The sequence below is a fragment of the Petaurus breviceps genome, unplaced genomic scaffold, assembly GCF_028583685.1.
Source record: "Petaurus breviceps papuanus isolate PSGF00001 unplaced genomic scaffold, PetGlider_PUasm1.0 186, whole genome shotgun sequence".
In the NCBI taxonomy this organism is placed as follows: domain Eukaryota; kingdom Metazoa; phylum Chordata; class Mammalia; order Diprotodontia; family Petauridae; genus Petaurus; species Petaurus breviceps.
The window spans coordinates 57,905,890-57,923,691 of record NW_027185798.1 but is presented as its reverse complement, the minus strand read 5'-3'; the positions used below and the strand labels follow the sequence as shown (position 1 = coordinate 57,923,691).

At 37.8% G+C, this 17,802-nt stretch overlaps 1 protein-coding gene across 1 annotated transcript in view; it reads right to left on the bottom strand.

The window, feature by feature from the left end:
• The window catches only part of DPH5 (diphthamide biosynthesis 5), a 37,704-nt gene extending 20,151 nt beyond the window's left edge, over window positions 1-17,553 (bottom strand). Inside the window, exons 1-2 of the mRNA XM_069090517.1 lie at window positions 17,354-17,553; window positions 7,302-7,426 (exon numbers count right to left, since the gene is read on the bottom strand). Coding sequence (XP_068946618.1) covers window positions 7,302-7,426; window positions 17,354-17,488 — 260 coding nt within the window. The 5' untranslated portion in view covers window positions 17,489-17,553. The remainder of the gene's footprint in view (window positions 1-7,301; window positions 7,427-17,353) is intronic.
• Window positions 17,554-17,802: the final 249 nt, after the last annotated feature.

Sequence of the window (17,802 nt, the reverse complement as noted above, 5' to 3'; positions counted from 1 at the left end):
TTGAAGCAATAGCCAAGGCAGATTAACAATGACTACGATGTATTTAGAAAGTAAAATTACACTGCACCATGAGAAATGCTATCAAGTAGGTCAGCTCAGCAGCAACCTTCTCCAATCTGTTAAGTACAGGGTAGATGAGTTTCATTGTTGTTCTACAAGGACTGAAAATAGGAGTAGACACATCCATTTCACTAACACAACTGCTTTCTCACAAAGTTGAAACTAAAATAGCAGCATGTTTATAGCTGTTTAAAGCAAATTTTGGCAGCTACTTAAAAGAAAAAAGTTCCTTGGTCCTTTGTTCTGCAAACACCTGCAAAAAGACATTAGCAGAACAGCAAAAATTAGCTTCTAAACACAGGAGCATAACTTCAATGTTCTCAATTAAAGGATGAGGATTCTTCCTTTACTTTTGGGGCAATCTCCCAAAATCGAATAAAGAAATATATAGAGAACATTCTTACAGATTGTAGTCTTTATGAGACTTAAAAAAAAACCAAATGAAGGTGATATGTGTGCACTACAACTAATGGAAATGTGAAATGAAAAACATCAATTTAGAACTGCATTTATGGAACAAGCTTTATTTGCCAACAGAAGAGAACTCTAGGACCTACTGAGGAAAGCAACATTAGCATGTATAAGCAACCACATACAAATAAGCAGAATCTGTCAACTGGTCAATGCATACTAAGTAGCAAGATCAAGAGCTTTCACCCCATGAGACAGGTGGAGACAGATGAATAGATACTCACTGGGGAAGCCTGTTTAATCACATACATAAAACAAAAATTAATCTGAAAAAGCAACTGGTAAGTAACTTGCTTTTCCATAAGTTCTGAAATTATACAAAGTTACTTGTAAGGAATTATGTCAGCATGAACTTCGGCAGAACCTCATTATCTCGTAGTGTGAAGCAGAACAAATAGCTCATAATGCAGATTTTTAAAGCAGCCAGTTGACAAAGAAAATGAAAATGCAGCAAAACTGGCTTAAAAATAATTATGTAGGTCTTTACTCAAGGTTATTTAAAACAATCAGCAGGCACTACTGAATGAGCACCAAACAACAAACATTTAATAATGACTTAGTAATGCATTGTTATTATCTAAAGGAACTATTAAAAAAGATGAGGAAAAAACCGAAAACTGAGAATGATGTTCAATTTGTTAGTTTTTGAGCTGAGGGATATTAGGTTAAAATGTTCTATGAAAAATAAATGTAAATAGATGGGTGTAAGTCATTTGAGTATTGTTAGCTGTCTATCACTTCACAGGACTAAGAAGACTGCTTCAGTATGGGGGATAAGGAGAATGCAGAATCAGCCTATTGTCTGTAATAGAGAAATAAGGGACCAAGTCAGACGTATTCCAAGATATCAAAAAGGTAATTGTTTTTAAAAGTTCAGAAAAATTAAGAAGTTGTAACACTAAATGGGAAGATTGGTCAAAAATGGCTGCCAAATACAACATTCTGGCAACAAAATAAAAAATATCCTGATAAGGAAAAAATTGGGAAGTATCTAGAGACCGATAGCTAAATAGGGATATTATTACTCTGATAAGGGGAGTTCACTTAGGAACTCAAATTTAAAAGGGCCATACTAAAAATGGAACTTTGTTCTTATATATATATATATATATATATATACACACACACACACACACATACATGTATATATAAGTGTATATATGTATACACATATAAGAGTTATATACATATATAATATATAATAAAGTTGATACAAAAGAGTACTTATGGATCTGCTAAGAACACTGCCCCCAAACCTAAAGATATGGTAAGTTTGGACAAAACACTAGGGACAATTAAAAAAAAAGTTTTTTTAAAAGGAGCAAGAAGAACGAGGAAGAGATGGGCCCACTGCTTGGGATGACAAAAAGAGAAAAAAGTAGAAATCCAGTTCTTATTTCACTTCTATAATTCCTACTTAGCCGTCTGGTAGACTGACCTTTGTCGAAGAGAGCTAAGATTTGTGTTGGTTGGTCCACAGGGCAGAAGTTGAAGAAAGGCAAACTGAGGAAAGAAGACATGTACTAACAATTAACAATTAGAGATATAGAAAAGCTGAACAGGCTAGCCTGGGAGTCAGGTCTTCAAGAAGAGTCTAGGTGATTGCTTTTCTGGGATATTTAGTCCAGTTGGGAATGATTCAACTCCATATCTTGAGTTCTTTTACAACTGAGATTCTGTGACTCTGAAATTCTGCTTCAAAAGCTGGAGCTCCCAGGATTATGTATGTGAAAGTTCTTCTGTCCCCTGCTCTGATCAGACCACTCATGGAGTACTGTGCGTGGTTTTCTAGGTGCCAGAGTTTAGGAGGAGATTGTTGAGCTGCAAAGTATCCTGAGAATGACTACAACCACTAGAAAGGTGAAGGGCTTTGACTCCGAGAGATCTAAGGGGTTGGCTGAAGTAAATGGGGGTATTTAGTCTAGAGAAGAATGAGGGAGAAGCTGATAGCTATCTTAATTATTTAAAAGGATATCATATGGAAGAGTATGTATTAGTCTTGGTCTGTTTGGTCCCTAAGGGAAGAGCCATGAGCAATGGAAGTTACAAAAAGGCATATTTTGATTTGATAATATCAGGAAAAAAAATTAAAGCTGTGCAATTATCAACAATCATATGAAAGATTGCTCTAAATCACTAAGACAAAAATTCAAATCCAAACAGCAAAATTTGGGTTCAGCAAACTGACAAAATTTACAAAAGATGGAAAAAGTCAATACAGAAGGGCTATGGACATGCAGGTATACTAATACACCGCTGAATAAGTTGTGAAGTGGTCCACAACCATTCTGCAATTCAATTTAGAAACATGCTAAGCAACTGACTAAAATGTCCATATTCTGTCCTAGAGATCCTAGTGTAATGTTAATGGAATGGAAGATCTTTCTTGCCCATTGATAAGCTTATGTGACCTGCTTTGAGTTCAGGCCCAGCTAACTGCTGGGATAGAACCTGAGTCACATGGAACCTATGGTGGGAGGAGCTTGCTGAATGGGTAGAGCAGGAAGAGAAAGTGAAGCAGAGTTAAGGTACAGCAGCTAGCATCAGTGAGAGAGGGAGAAATCTGTCTAGGGGAGCTTGTTTGAGAGGCCTAAGGGATGGAAGGCTTGGGGGACGTTGGTGCTCCCTGGATTGGTGATGTGCATGAACTTCTTTGTTACCATGGTGGAACTGGTTTTCTGGTATCTGAATAAATATTTTGGTTTTGCCTTTGAGGAAGAGAGTTATTTATATTTTGTGAATTTACCCTGGAAATACACATGCATATTCATAGTGGCTACTATGTATGGGTATTGCATTGGTTATATATGCAGAAAAAGAAAGCTCTCATGAATGCCAAAATATTCAAAGCAGCCTTTTTTGTGGTAGCAAAGAAAAGTAAATAAAACAGATGCCTATCAATTAGATCTAAAAAAATTGCAGCACAAGATTGATAGAATTTTGCTATGTTATTAAATTTTGAATAAGACTTTACAGAAGTATGGAGACATAAAAAGATGCAGAATGCAGTAAGCAGAACCAGGAAAATACCACACACAATGAACACAACAAAGAAAACACCAAGCACACAAAACCCAAAATAAATGCTTAAGTATAATGACCAAGGATGGACCTAGAGAAGAAATAGAAAATGCACTTCACTCGTCTTTACAGATGGGTGACCATGGGTGTGAAACACTGCACTGGTGACTGCTAATAGTCCCCTCTGTTTTAATTCTTTGTTAGAATAAAGCTGGAGAGTTGGGGGTGGGGTAGGGGCGGAAGAGAAATATATTGGGAAACAGGGATTTAACAAAAGATAGTAACAAAATGTTTCTTATAACAGTTAGAGCTGCCCAAAAGTTTACTGGGATGTTTTAGGAAGTAGTGACTTCTCCAACTGGGTGTCTTCAAGAAGAGATAAATGACTACTTGTTGGGTATGTCATAAGGGAAGTGGGGGAGATTGCTTTTGGATAGGGGTTTGACTAGATGACCAACTGAATTCCCTTCCAACTCTCAAATTCTGTAATTCCAGCTTTGAGCTTTAAAGTTATCAACCAGGAAGAAAAATTAAGATTCAACATTCTATGCTCCTATTTCCTCACCTACAAAGTGAAGCAACTGAGCAAGGCAATATCCAAGAAACAAGTGGTATGAATCCACATGTAACATATGTACAGGTAGAGAGAAATTTCTGTCACAAGTGTAGAGCTAATAATAATCTGGTCGGAGGCAAAGAACAAAGGAGCACCAACATTTCATCGTTACTTCTGACTTTCTGCAAATCCAGATCCTCATTTCTCTCCCCACAGCCTGTCTCCAGTGAAATTATCCTTTAACATCATGTTATCGGGACTAACCAAATAGTTTCTTCCTAATTCTTAACCTTCTTTTTAGCTGCACTGAAAAGTATCACCAGCTTAATGAAACTATATTTAGCTTCTGTAAACTATACTTTCCTACTCCTTTTCACTTCCTGAATATTCCTTTTCTTTGATATTCCTTCTCTTAATTTGGGTTAAGATTTAGTACTTTGACCATTAAGTCTCTTCAATAAGCCAATTTATGCTCAGGCTCCAGTTACTGTTATCTTTGCTGACTCCCATAATTAAACTAGAGGTAAAACTAACAGAATTTATATATAATTTCATAATTTACAAACACTATATGGGTTATCTCATTTTTAATTCTCACAGGAATAGCCTTAGATACTTTATTATTTTCCTCTCAAAACCTCTTCTTCCTTCTCATTTGTTGTATGGCAAATAATTCTTCCAGTCACTCAAATTTGAAGTTTTGCAGGCAGCATGTCAGTAGAAAGAGAGCTAGCCTTGAAGACTGCAAAACTGAGCTCCCAGTATTGCCTTCAGTGTATCCTGGCTGTGCGACCTTGAGCAAGACAAGATCAGTGATCTGGGAAACTCTTTCTGATTTGAAGTTGTTGAGAAGAAGTTGATTTACATTGATAGTTTCCTCATGAGAGATCCCTTGCATCATTTAAATCACAGGTTGAGCATCTCTATTCCCTCATCTCACAATCTAATCAACAGATAAATAACAGAGCCCCTCATTATTGTTCACTTGGACTACTTCAATAGAATACTAACTCATTTCCCCCTCTTGTTTTTCCCACTCTAATCCTTCCTACAAACTGCTGCCAGATTAATATTCCTGGAACACCAATCTAAGCATGCAGCCTTTAATTCCAAAGTCTTCAATGGCTCCCCATTACCTCACAAATAAATCATAAACTTTTTTCAGCTGTTTCAAAGAATACCAAAACTTCGAGGGACCATCATAATATCTAGAGGCCCTTCATGATTTTTCTCTAATTTGCTTGGCCAGCTGTATCAGTATTCCTTTTTATGGCACGTTACCACTCTAAACACTAGCCAAACTATTAACTATGTAATGTTTCCTCAACATGCCCCATGCCATCTTGCCTGTTTGCCTCTGGTTATGTAGAGGCATGAAACTAAGGAAAACATTTAAATATGAAAATCAAACAGGTATATGAGGGAAGTATGGGGTCCTGGGAGAAAAACTGATAGGACTTTGAAGGTCAAAGAGGGGAAAGATGTTCTCCAGTCTTTTGGCTTTCCAATTTCTTTCTACAGAATTTTTAAGGCCCCACTCAAATACCATCTCCTTCATAAATTCTTCCTTGGATTCTCAGCTGGAAAGATCTATCATTTTTGTGAATATAGGACTTTGTAACTCCCCTTACATTGCTCCTATACTACAGCTGCATACATATCGAAGCTCTCAGGGCTGATGTCATCATCTTTAGCATTAAGGCATTATGCTGGTGCCTAGCATAGCATCTTTCAAATGAAAGTACTCAGTAAATACAAGTTGAATGAAAAGGACGATTTCTAAATCAGAAAACCATAATCTGTATCTGGACTTGGAGTCAGAAAGACCTTGAGTTCAAATATGAGCCCAGAAACTTACTAGCTTTGGGATGCTGGGTAAGTCTGTTTTGATTTCCTTATCAGTAAAATGGGAATGAACACTTATCTCCCAGAGCTGTTGTGAGCATTAAATGAGGCAATATTTGTAATGTGCTTCGAGAATCTTGAATCTCTATACAAACGTTATTTTAACTCTCTCTCTCTATACACACACACACACACACACACACACACACACACACACACACACACACACACATATACACACACTCCTTCTTGCTTTTCCCCTTGTCTATCTAGTTTATGGCTAACTTCAAAAGAAAATACTGTATATTTGGATGAAACTTTAATTTTTCAGGCCATAAAGGTCAAAGGCCAATCAAAACTCTAAGCTTGCTCATGATTATTTACAACCAAGTTCAAGTATAATGATAGACCTTCCCTTGTGACTTGTATTAATGTAAATTATTCTCTTTTTGACAGACACATGCACATGTAACTCCCTTCCTTTTGAAAAACATCCTTGGTGGTAGGCTCACAGTGATTTAATTGTCCTTATGCTCCTTAAAGCTGTGACATAAATCGTGGGTCACCAGCTGGAGACAAAGAATGCTTCTGTATGCCTTGACATGGGAGATTGATGATGCTTGACTGGACAGGCAGAAGTGCATCCTTCTGGTAATAGGGAATGCCATAGCTCCCAATGGATGTAAGAAACTGAAATCAGCAGTTTAGTAAACAAAATGATTCAAGAACCTTGGCAGCTTCTAAATTTCTACAATTAAAAAGAGAAGAAAACAACTAAATAATAATCAGTATACAATGCAACCATCGTAGAAAAAGGAAAAGAGAAACATGTCTTGTTTTTTAGAAAAACAATATGTAATGAATCCAAAACCTTTGCAAATGATAGCATGATTTTTGATTATGTAATAATCTATAACGTCTTCATGAAAAAGATAACTCATTTAACGCCCCTTAGGATAGCAAGTTGACCATTTAATAGGAAAACCATAGTCATCAAGAATATACATTTAAAACTTAATACCTAACAGTCATGGGATAAATATATGTCCTGATGTGTGTGTTTTATTGCATATCTGTTAACTTTTTTAGAAGTATGGATAAGAGAAATGTAAAGTGAAACTTAAAGCAAAACTGCAAAGCAAATTCTGTATATATCTAACCTGATGAAATGAGATTTTTAAAAGATAAATTATTTTGATTTTTTAAAAATGATACTGAATATTAATAAGTGGGTATTAGTATTGGTAATTGAAAGTTTTGATTGGTAGGGAGGCATAACAAACTAGGCTCATAGTGCTTAAAAGACTTTTTCTTTTACATGGAAATATACACATATGCCTTGTCTTACCCAAATGGATCGCCAACGACAAGAAAGGCAATATCAATGGCATTAGCATCCTTTAAAATCTGTTCTGCTTCTTGTTCCACTACCTGTCTGTCAGCAGTAATCAATGGCCTTCCATAAAACTGCTCCTAGAAATTTAAGTAAAACACCATGAGACAGAGCTAGTTACCATCAGAAACAACAAAAACCATCCCCTCCCCCATTATCATTCCCCACTCCATCCCCACCCCCCAATAAACACATCTACAGACACTGATCTTTGTCTTCTGCTGGTGGAAATCTTGGCAATCATCCAACATAGATCTGTGTATAAAACTGCACAATGAGCTGGTGTTCTATATTATGTTGCAATTAAACTCTGTCTTTAGGCCTATCTTAATATCCCAAGGGGAAGCAGACCTTTTAACATCTGATGCTTTCTTTGAATTTTAAATTTACCTCTGAATGTGCTCCAATTACATGAAGCAGAACAAGGAAAGGCAAGTAGAAATAATCCTGACATGTGAGCTGTATTTTGTAACATGCTACTGAAGAATATTAGTACTATTCAAGAGTTGGTACAAACATATTTCTAGCATTTTGGTTTTATCTGCCAAGTCCATCAACATTATCTCTTAGAGTTTAGAAGGACCAAAGTTATCAACAAATGACATAAAACCCATACTTAGTCCAAGCCTTTGTAGTATACATTTGTAGGCCATTCCAGGAAAAGTGAAATTTAAAACAAGTCTTCTATAGTTTTGTCTCAAAGGACCACAAATCTAGATGACATCAGAATTGAAAAAAAAATGGTGAAATTCAAATCTAGCACTGATAGGAGTAGTGCCTAGGTAAATATCAAAATGGGGGAGCTCAATAAGCAAGTAAGTTATGGGGCAATGCTAATGAGTCAATTCTAGATATTCACACTAAAGTGCAACAGTATCCATCTTCTTATTTTGTGAAATCATGGATTTTATGGCTTATTTGCTGTTCTTTCAACGTGGGATAATTGGTAATTCTAATCTAACAACAAAATTTCCTGAGTTTAAGGGATTTTAACTACATCACCGAATTTATCCTTACAACATCTACTGGTTCAAGCTACAAATCAAAGAGATATTTACTACAGTGTTTAAGCTTGGGTACAAACCCAGGTCTCCTAATTCTAGGATCAATTCTACTTTCACAATTTCTGGATTTTATAGATAATGAAACTGAGGCCCAGACAGTTCAATTAATTTTTCATTAATCAATAAACAAGAATTTATTGAGAATCTATTGAGGCTATGCCTTCAATAGCTGATCCTTTAATAGCAAATATATATTTAGAGTTTAGAGAAAATATGGTTGGTTGCTGTCCTCATAGTGTAGCATATAACACAAAAAATTAGTATATAATCATAATATTACATAACATTATATAAAAAGTGTATTAAATAGTCACAAAATAAAGTGCTGAAGCCTAAGGGGAAACGTTATTACTAAATGAGGGAGGTAAAGAAAAGATGGATCTGGCTTCTGCTAGCTGTTCTGTCTTTGGGTAAGTCATAAACTCCCTAGGACTTATTTGTTTCTTCTGTAAGATGAGGAGTTTATTTTACTTATATTCACTTAAAAGTCCAACCAAACTCTCTGATTCCTGAATTCTCATACCTCCATTCCCCTAACTGTACTGATTCTTATACCTGGAGTATCCTCCTTCACCCCTTTAATAGTAAGTTAATAATTATAATTATCTGATGCTACCTCCTGGGATCTTATGTTTAGATCTGGAAGGGTCTTTAGAGGTCTCTACAGTAGTGGAACTCTGAAGATCTTAAAAGAACAAGTAATAGTCCAGACAGATGGAAGTAAGTGCCTGTGCTAGAGCAACGTGAGTAGGAAGAGAAGCCTTCTGCTCCAAAGTTACCTGGTTTTTATGCAGTAATCTGTCATGTACCTACCTATTTAGAAAATGTCTCTTCCATTACTACATATGCTCCTTTAGAACAGACCCTTTCTTTGTAGCCCCAGACTAAGCACACACTAAGGGCTTAATAAATGCTTGATGACTGACACATGGGAAAGATGTTATAAAGGTAGAATTAACAGTACTTGGCAAACAACTGGCTATGAGAGCTAAAAGAATGGAAACGAGTCAAAGATAATTCTAAAGGTAAAAATACAGTAAGCCACATGATGAGTAAGCCATACCAGAGAAAGAAACAGGGAAATCAAGAGTTCTTTACCTAGAACATTTTTGAAATTTCCTCTTTTCTTCTATCTTTGTGTGCTTCATATTGACTAATATAAGTATATGTCCTATCCCTCCCTCCCACCTCTGTTTTCTAAATGAAACATAAGTTTCAAAAGAATAGACTGCCTTAAAAAAAAAGCTTTGTATATACAGTGTTTTATACATTGTAGGTACATTAAAAAATGTTGAGCTGAAAGAGAAGTTCAGATTTTTGACTGAGCTGATGATAGGGGTATTCAGGTGGGGAGATATTATATATCAGGGGTAGGGAACCCGAAGCCTCGGGGTCTCTGCAAGTTCCCCACCCCTGTTATAGATAGTAGATATGGATTTAGAATTCAAGAAAAGTGGTGAGGATTTGGAAGTCATCTTCATAAAGGAGAGATGAAGTCATAGGAATGACTGTGACTGTCAGGGAAGAAAGACCAGAGGGAAGAAAAGAAAACTAAGAACAGTTCCTTGGAGTATATTCACATTATAGGGCCGAGAAAAGAAGCCATTAAAACAAAAACCAAAGAAACAGGGATATATATATAAGAACTAGGAGAATGTGGTATATATAAAGTAAAAAAGAAATATCCAGTAGAAAAGACCCATTTTATTAAGCACTTACTATAAATCATACATTATGCTAAGCATTAGGAATACAAATACAAGCAAATAAAGCAGTCTTTATCTTTAAAGAGTTTACATTCTAAGAAAGGAGCAAGACAAGTCACTAAAAAAATAAAAAAAACCAACCCATGGAAAACCAGTTGGGGAGGGATCAATATCAAAAGCTATAGACATGGGGCGGCTAGGTGGCGCAGTGAATAGAGCATCAGCCCTGGAATCAGGAGGACCTGAGTTCAAATTCGGCCTCAGACACTTAGACACACTTACTAGCCATGTGACTTTGGGCAAGTCACTTAACCCCAATTGCCCTCCAAAAAGCTATAGACATTAAGGATGAGGACTGAAAAAATAAAAGCCATTGGATTAGGCAATTATATGGAATTGGTAACCATAAGGACCAGATATCATAAAATGGTGGTGATAAGGAAAATTGTAGTAAAAAAGCAAAAGTATATGGTCTAGAACTTTTTAAAAACAATTTATCACAAAAAGAGGAGAGCTGTGAAGCTAGGTGGCAGAGATAAATGGTAAAGAAGACGGCTCTTTTTAGGAATGGGAAAACCTAGGAAGTGTTTGAAGGAAAAAAGGAATTACCCACTGGTAAAGAGGTATAAGGAAGAGAAAAGAGGAGGGATGCTAGGTAAGTTTAAACAAGATCCAAGGCATAGGTATAAGAATCTGCTTTACTGAAGAGTAGGATACTTCTTTTATAATCAGATGGGAGGAAAAGGAGACAATGAAAAGTCTGGAGGAAAGGAGGGAACTCAAATAATATCAATTTTCTTGGTATAGCAGCTAGTCTGTAAGATAAAGGGACTGGTGAAGTTGGGTGCAAGAGATGGAAAGTTTTAGTAACAAGGCCCAGATGAAGTTGGGTATTTGTAGTAGATGAAATCAGCTCAATATTGTGACTTTCTACAGCTATAAGAAAATCAGATGCACATTTTGAGAATGGCAAAATATCTAGAAGTCAAGGAAATCTAAGGTGTTGGCTAGTGAAACAAAATAACAGATCTTCTCCATTAGCTGACATCCTACCCATCTTTTAAGACACAGCATTAATAACTCCATAAAGCCTTTCCTTATGTTTTCAGTGTAATGAGATCTCTTATCTGATTGCCCAGTACATCATATTTCTTGTATGTATGTTCTACATTTTATTAAATATAAGCTTTTAGGGGCGGCTAAATGGCACAGTGAATAGAGCACCCACCCTGGAGTCAGGAGGACCTGAGTTCAAATCTGGCCTCAGACACTTAACACAAAAAAACTTAACCCCAACTGCCCCTCCAAAAAGAAAAAAAAAAAAGCTCTTATTAAATTTATGCAAATGGATTATCTCTTCCGGATTATAAATTTTCTCTGCTACCTATCCTCACACCCAATACAGCACAGTAGCAGTGCTTTTAAAAATCTGTTCAATGCTTTCCAATGGTGACAAGACATATTTGGAAGTAGGTGGCATTTGCCATTAAAACATAAGTAAAGCTATGCTGCCTCATTCAAACCCATGACTGTCCTTTCTAGATCTCTTTCACCTTTTTCAGAGATCAAACTGAGGAAGTATGGTATAGGAGAAAGAACATATTCTGTGAATAAAGAGCCTTGGGATCTAGAGTTCTGGTTATGTCCCTATTTAAGCTTGAACACACACCTTACACACACACTGCCAACCCCCCAGCCCCACACCTAATTTTGCTTTGAAAAGAGGGCAGAACTATTTGATATCATCTCTAAGATCCTTGTGATACAAGAAAAGAAGGTTGAACTTGGATTTAAGAGGCCTAAGATCAAAACCCAGGTTCTAACACTTAACTGCAGCATATTATGGGTCCATAAAACAGTATTACCTCTCTCTCACAGCACTCTTTGTGAAGAAAGTATTTTGTAAACCTTAAAAGCTTATATAGGCCTGAGGAATAATTTTCACTTACCTTTTTTTGACCTTATAACATTTGTTGATACTATTAACTTAGCAAGTATCACATATTAATATATTAGTTATATATTATATTAATATATTAAGTTATTAATACATTAATATAATGATATAATATAGTAATACATTACATATTAATACATTTATACACATAATATAAATGAAAAAAAAACCATGAAAGATAACAAGAGAGGTAAAGTAGTAAATCTATACTATATATATACTTACATATATATGTATACACCATAATATACAGTATATATCTATAGTATATATAGCTATATACTTCTCTATATCCCTTAAATACAGTGTTATATCTATATCCTAAAGTGCCTTATTATTGACTAAGTTACTACACAAGTAAAAATCCATTATTAAGCTTCATAAGAAAATTCACATCACCTAACCCCAGAAGCTAGTAATGAAATAAGTCACAAAGGTATTAAATAACAAAACCAGTACTTGGACCCAAATCTTCTATCTCTATATACATTTTACTTTACACTACATTAGGCTGCTCTAGCAGGCATATTGTTAAAGAATTCCTCCATCCTCCCTTTAAAAAAAAATGAAATAACACTGACCTATCTCCAGCCCTTCACCAGCCCCTCAAGATTTTCCACCCAAACCTCTCAGCAACCACACATGCCATTTCATTACCCTAGTGTATAGTTTGGGTGGACCTGGTCCTACATGCTATCTTTCTCTTACTATCTTTAAACCTACCTCTTTTAATTTTTTATTCTATACTTACCATCTATAAATAATCAGCAATTCAGCCAATAACTCTAAGAAACTGTTGATTTACCAATTTTTGGCTTAGTTCTCTTGGCTAGCTTTTTCAGTTACTGATAGTTCACTAGATCTCCTTGGTCACTAGTAAGTGACAGATGGGGGGTGGAGTCAAGATGGCGGAGTAAAAGCAGGACCTCCACTCAGCTCCGCTCCCACCTTCCCCAATTCATGTAAAAGGGGACTCTGAACAAACTTTGGAGCTACAGAACCCACAAAATGACACAGAAGCTAACCTTCCGCTGAGGACAGCCCGGCAGGCCAGCAGAAAGCAGATATCTCAGCACTCTGGGAGCCCAGCCCAGCTCCACTTCCAGGTTTTAGCCCTAGGGCAGGCCTGACCAGCCACTGGCTAGAGACTCCAGATCACCAGCAGCTGTGGTTGTTTCCAGATTTATCAACACATAGATGCTAAGGACAAAGTGAGAGATTAGTGCATTGTGGACTCTGGGACCCAGTAGTTGGGAGTGCATTGGCTTTTGCCCCCAGGGTGAGAAGCCACTGAGAAGCTGGCTGCCCCCATGTGGCAGCTTCAACTCCTGGCCTGCAGACTGCAGGGGGACCAAGCAATCAGTCTGAGGGGTAATCACTCTTGCTTTAGCCTGTTTGGATCTGGATTGTGGTCTAGGGTGGAGGTCCTGGGGTGTGTGTCCAGCTTGCCAGAGTGTGTGGAGGCTTCAGCAAGGGCACCCAACTAATACCTCCAGCAGCTAAGAAAACCCCAGCGTTTGGGATGAAAGCTCCCCTGTCTGGTAGCAGAGTCCTACTGTGGCAAAAAGCCCAAAAGTCAAGTAATTGAGTGGCAACATGACCAGGCAAAGGAAACAAAGCAAACAGAAGAATCCAACATTAGACTCCAATTTGGGGGACAAAAAGGATCAAAGCATGGAATAGGAGGAAGACAATGAAGTCACAACTCCTGCACCAAAAGCTTCAAAGGAAAATATGAACAGGTTACAGGCCATAGAGGACCTTAAGAAGCAGATAAGGGAAGTGGAGGAAAAATTGGGAAGAGAAATGAGAACAATGCAAGAAAATTAGGAAATGAGAGCCAACAGCCTGACTGAGGAAAATTAACACCTTAAAAAATAGACTAACTCAACTGGCAAAAGAGGCTCAAAAAGCCAATGAGGAGAAGAATGTCCTTAAAAAGCCGAATTTGCCAGATGGAAAAAGAATCTTAAAAGCTCACCGAGGAGAATCATTCCTTCAGAATTAGATTGGAGCAAATGGAAACTAATGACTTTATGAGAAATCAAGATGCTGTTAAACAGATCCAAACAAATGAAAGAATAGAAGGTAATGTGAAATATCTCATGGGAAAAACCACTGACCTGGAAAATACATCCAGGAGAGATAATTTAAAAATCACTGGACTACTTGAAAGCCATGATCAAAGAAAGAACCTAGAAATCATCCTCCAAGAAATTCTCAAGGAAAACTGCACTGATGTTTTAGAACCAGAGGGCAAAACAGAGGTTGAAAGAATCCACCGATCACCCCCTGAAAAAGATCCCAAAAAGAAACCTCCTAGGAATATTATAGCTAGATTCCACAATACCCAGCTCAAGGAGAGAATATTACAAGCAGCCAGGAAGAAACAATTTGAATATTGTGGAAACACAATCAGGATAACCCAGGATGTGGCAGCTTCTACTGAGGGATCGAAGGGCTTGGAATATGATATTCCAGAGGTCAAAGGAGCTGGGATTAAAAACAAGAATCACCTACCCAGCAAAACTGAGTATCATGTTTCAGGGGAAAATATGGCCATTAAGTGGAATAGAGGACTTTCAAGCATTCTTGATGAAAAAACCAGAGTTGAATAGAAAATTTGACATCCAGATACAAGAAGCTAGAGAAGCATGAGAAGCTAAATAGGGAAAAGAAATAAGGAACTTATCAAAGTTGAACTATTAACATTCCTACATGGAAAAACGATAATTGTAACTGATGAAACTTTTCTCAGTATGAAAATAGTTGAAGGGAATATATATATATATATACACACACACATATACATATATATGTTTATATTGGAGGGTATACGGGCATATGAATACATATGTGGTATACATATGTATACAGGTATACATAGAGGGCACAGGACCAATTTAATAGGAAGGAATGATACTTAAAAGGTGAAATTAAGAGGTGAGAGAGGAATATAATGAGAGGAGATGGGGAGAGACAGATTGGGGTAAACTATCTTATATAGAAGAGGCAAGGGAAAATGGTTACAATGGAAGGGAAGAATAGGAAGGCAAAAGGGAATGGGTCAACCTTTTTCTCATTGAATTTGGCTTGGGCAAGGAATGAAATACACACTAAATAGGGTATCTCACCCTACAGGAGAGTAGAGGGGAAGGGGATGAGAGGGCGGATGATGGAAGGGAGGGCAGGCCTGTGGGGGGAGGGAATTTGGAAGCACCCACTTTTGAAAAGGTATGGGATCAAAGTAGAGAACAGAACAAGTGGGGGGTGGGATAGGATGGAGGGAAATATAGTCAGTCTTTCACAGTATATCTACTATGGAAATGTTTTGCATTAGCTACACATGTACAACCTATACTGAACTGCTTATCTTCCCAGTAAGGGTGGGTGAGAAGGGAGGAAGGGAATGAATCTGGAATTCAAAGTTTTAAAATCAAATGTTTAAAAATATGTATATATACTATTATTAATACTATTTTATATGTAATTGGGAAATAAGAAATACAGGCACTGGGGCATAGAGATGCACCACACCCTACTGGAAAAGTTGAAGGGGGTATGGGAGAAGATATGGGAGAGAGCAGATTGGAGGAGGGGATATCCTGTGGGACTACTATTTTGGGGCGGTGAGTAGGGGAAACACAGGGAGAAAATTTGTAACTCAAAATCTGGCAGAAATAAATGATGTAAATCAGAAGCTAATAAAGCATTTGAAAAATGAAAAAAAAATGACAGATATTCCTTACAATATTTTCCCTACTGTTTTGACATTTTGCCGTCACCCATTTTTCTCTAAGGCTCTGTCCTAATGAAGCAAGAAAAAGCCGAAACATCCTCTGACTAAAGATGTTAAATTCCAGGAGTAGCCCTTAGCTTCTACTATGGTCCTGAAGTAATTGGGGCTTTTCGAACCTTCAACACAGCTAGACCTCATAGGGTGTGAAAGACACCAATCTCAAAATGGGTATGGAAGAAGACCAACTCTCTCGATAGCTCCCCCCTACCATGATGCAGTGATTGTTAATACAAACTGTTATTTATAGTTTTAAAGTATGCAAAATATATTTCATTTGAACCTTATAATAGGCTTGTGAGAGGTAGGTACCTCAGTTATTAGCTCCCATTTCAGATAAAGCATTCATAGTAAGCTCTGAATGCAAATAACAGCATCCATGATGGTCTCTACTACTCAAACATCTAAAAGGTATCTATAAAATATCTATAAAAGGACAATATCTAAAAGGGGGGTGCAGGGGTGAGAGGGTGAAGGGGCAGGATACAAGAATCAAGGCTGCTGTAAGGATACAGAGAAATCTAAAGAGGGGAGCCAGGAACGAAGAGAACATGATTTGGGATCCTCATGAAAAAGTCTTATGAATTAAGGATTCAACATATCACAAGAGTGGGCTTCAAGGCAGAGACACCTCTGGTGTGGGATGGCTGTTGGCCTAGGGATGGACAAGATGGGGAAACTGAGGATTACATTTATGGTCTCACAGATACTAGGTGTCTGAGGTGGAATGTCACCCCAGGTCTTCTTGACTCCAAGTCCAGCTGGATGCCCCCAACATCCACTAGGCCCATTAGCTCTCTTACTCAAATACTGTTTCTGGACTTCTCTAAAGTTTGACAAAGTTAAGAGTTTGACAGTGAACCAACCATACTTCCAAAAGTAGCTGAATATTTAACAGCTCGTAAAGTACACTGTAACATAACCTATGGAAATTTATTCTTGTGCCTACTAACTGCACAAATGTGGCTTGGGTCTAAACCCCAATGGGGTATATGAGCTTAAATAGGTAAGATGTCTGGATGGCACAGACAGAAAAGAGATTAGTATACCCCAAGGATGACTTCAAAGGGGTAAACTTTATTGCTTACTATTTGAATATGTAACTCCCTGATTAAGCCTGTGTTAGCTCCTCATTAGCACACAGCTGAGATTCTTAAACCAGTACCTTAAAACAAAAGATAGTCCCAGGACACAGAATAACTTTCTTTTGTTTTAAACTGAAGGCCCTTAGAATTGGGTTTGTAGAGGCAGTACAAAGCACCTTTTCATTTTGTGGGTCAAGGGGTTGTGTTGGGACTGAAACCCAAAGCCCTACAAGACTCCTATTCTTTTACACGACTCAAATCTTTAATATGAAGGCAGGATGTGCTTTACAGAGCCTAGGTGGCAAAGACTAAACTTTGTTCAGTTTAAGGTAGTGAAAAGCAGATGGATTACAGACTCTTCCCACAGCGGTGGGGGGAGGAGAAATGTCATGAACCTACCAGCCTTTCCTTCTCCACAGTCAGGATAGAGGTGTAAGACTCCAGGTACACTCGGCTGCATTTCTTTACAATTTCCAGCCCTTTCACCGTAATGTCCTCGGCATCTCCCAGGCCCAGACCAATCAGGTAAAGCATTTTCAGCACCAGAGGGGGAAGAAGAGGCTACGACGAAGCGCCTCTCCTGTATCTCCAGAACGTGTCTGTGAACAAAATCCCAAGAGAAGCTACCGTGAGCCAGAGGCCGGAGTCAGAGGGAGAGCCTCTGGGTTTGAATTCCGAGCTCGCTGCGCGGTACCGTCACGTGACACAGGGCAAAGGCTTACGTAATCCCCTCTGGCCTCGGGTAACTGACCAGGGGGCCCAGCCTCCTCCATAAAATGATGGGAGCCCGGCCCGATGACCCCCAGAGGTCCCTTCCTCTCTAAGGGTACGAGCCTAGCACTAGACGC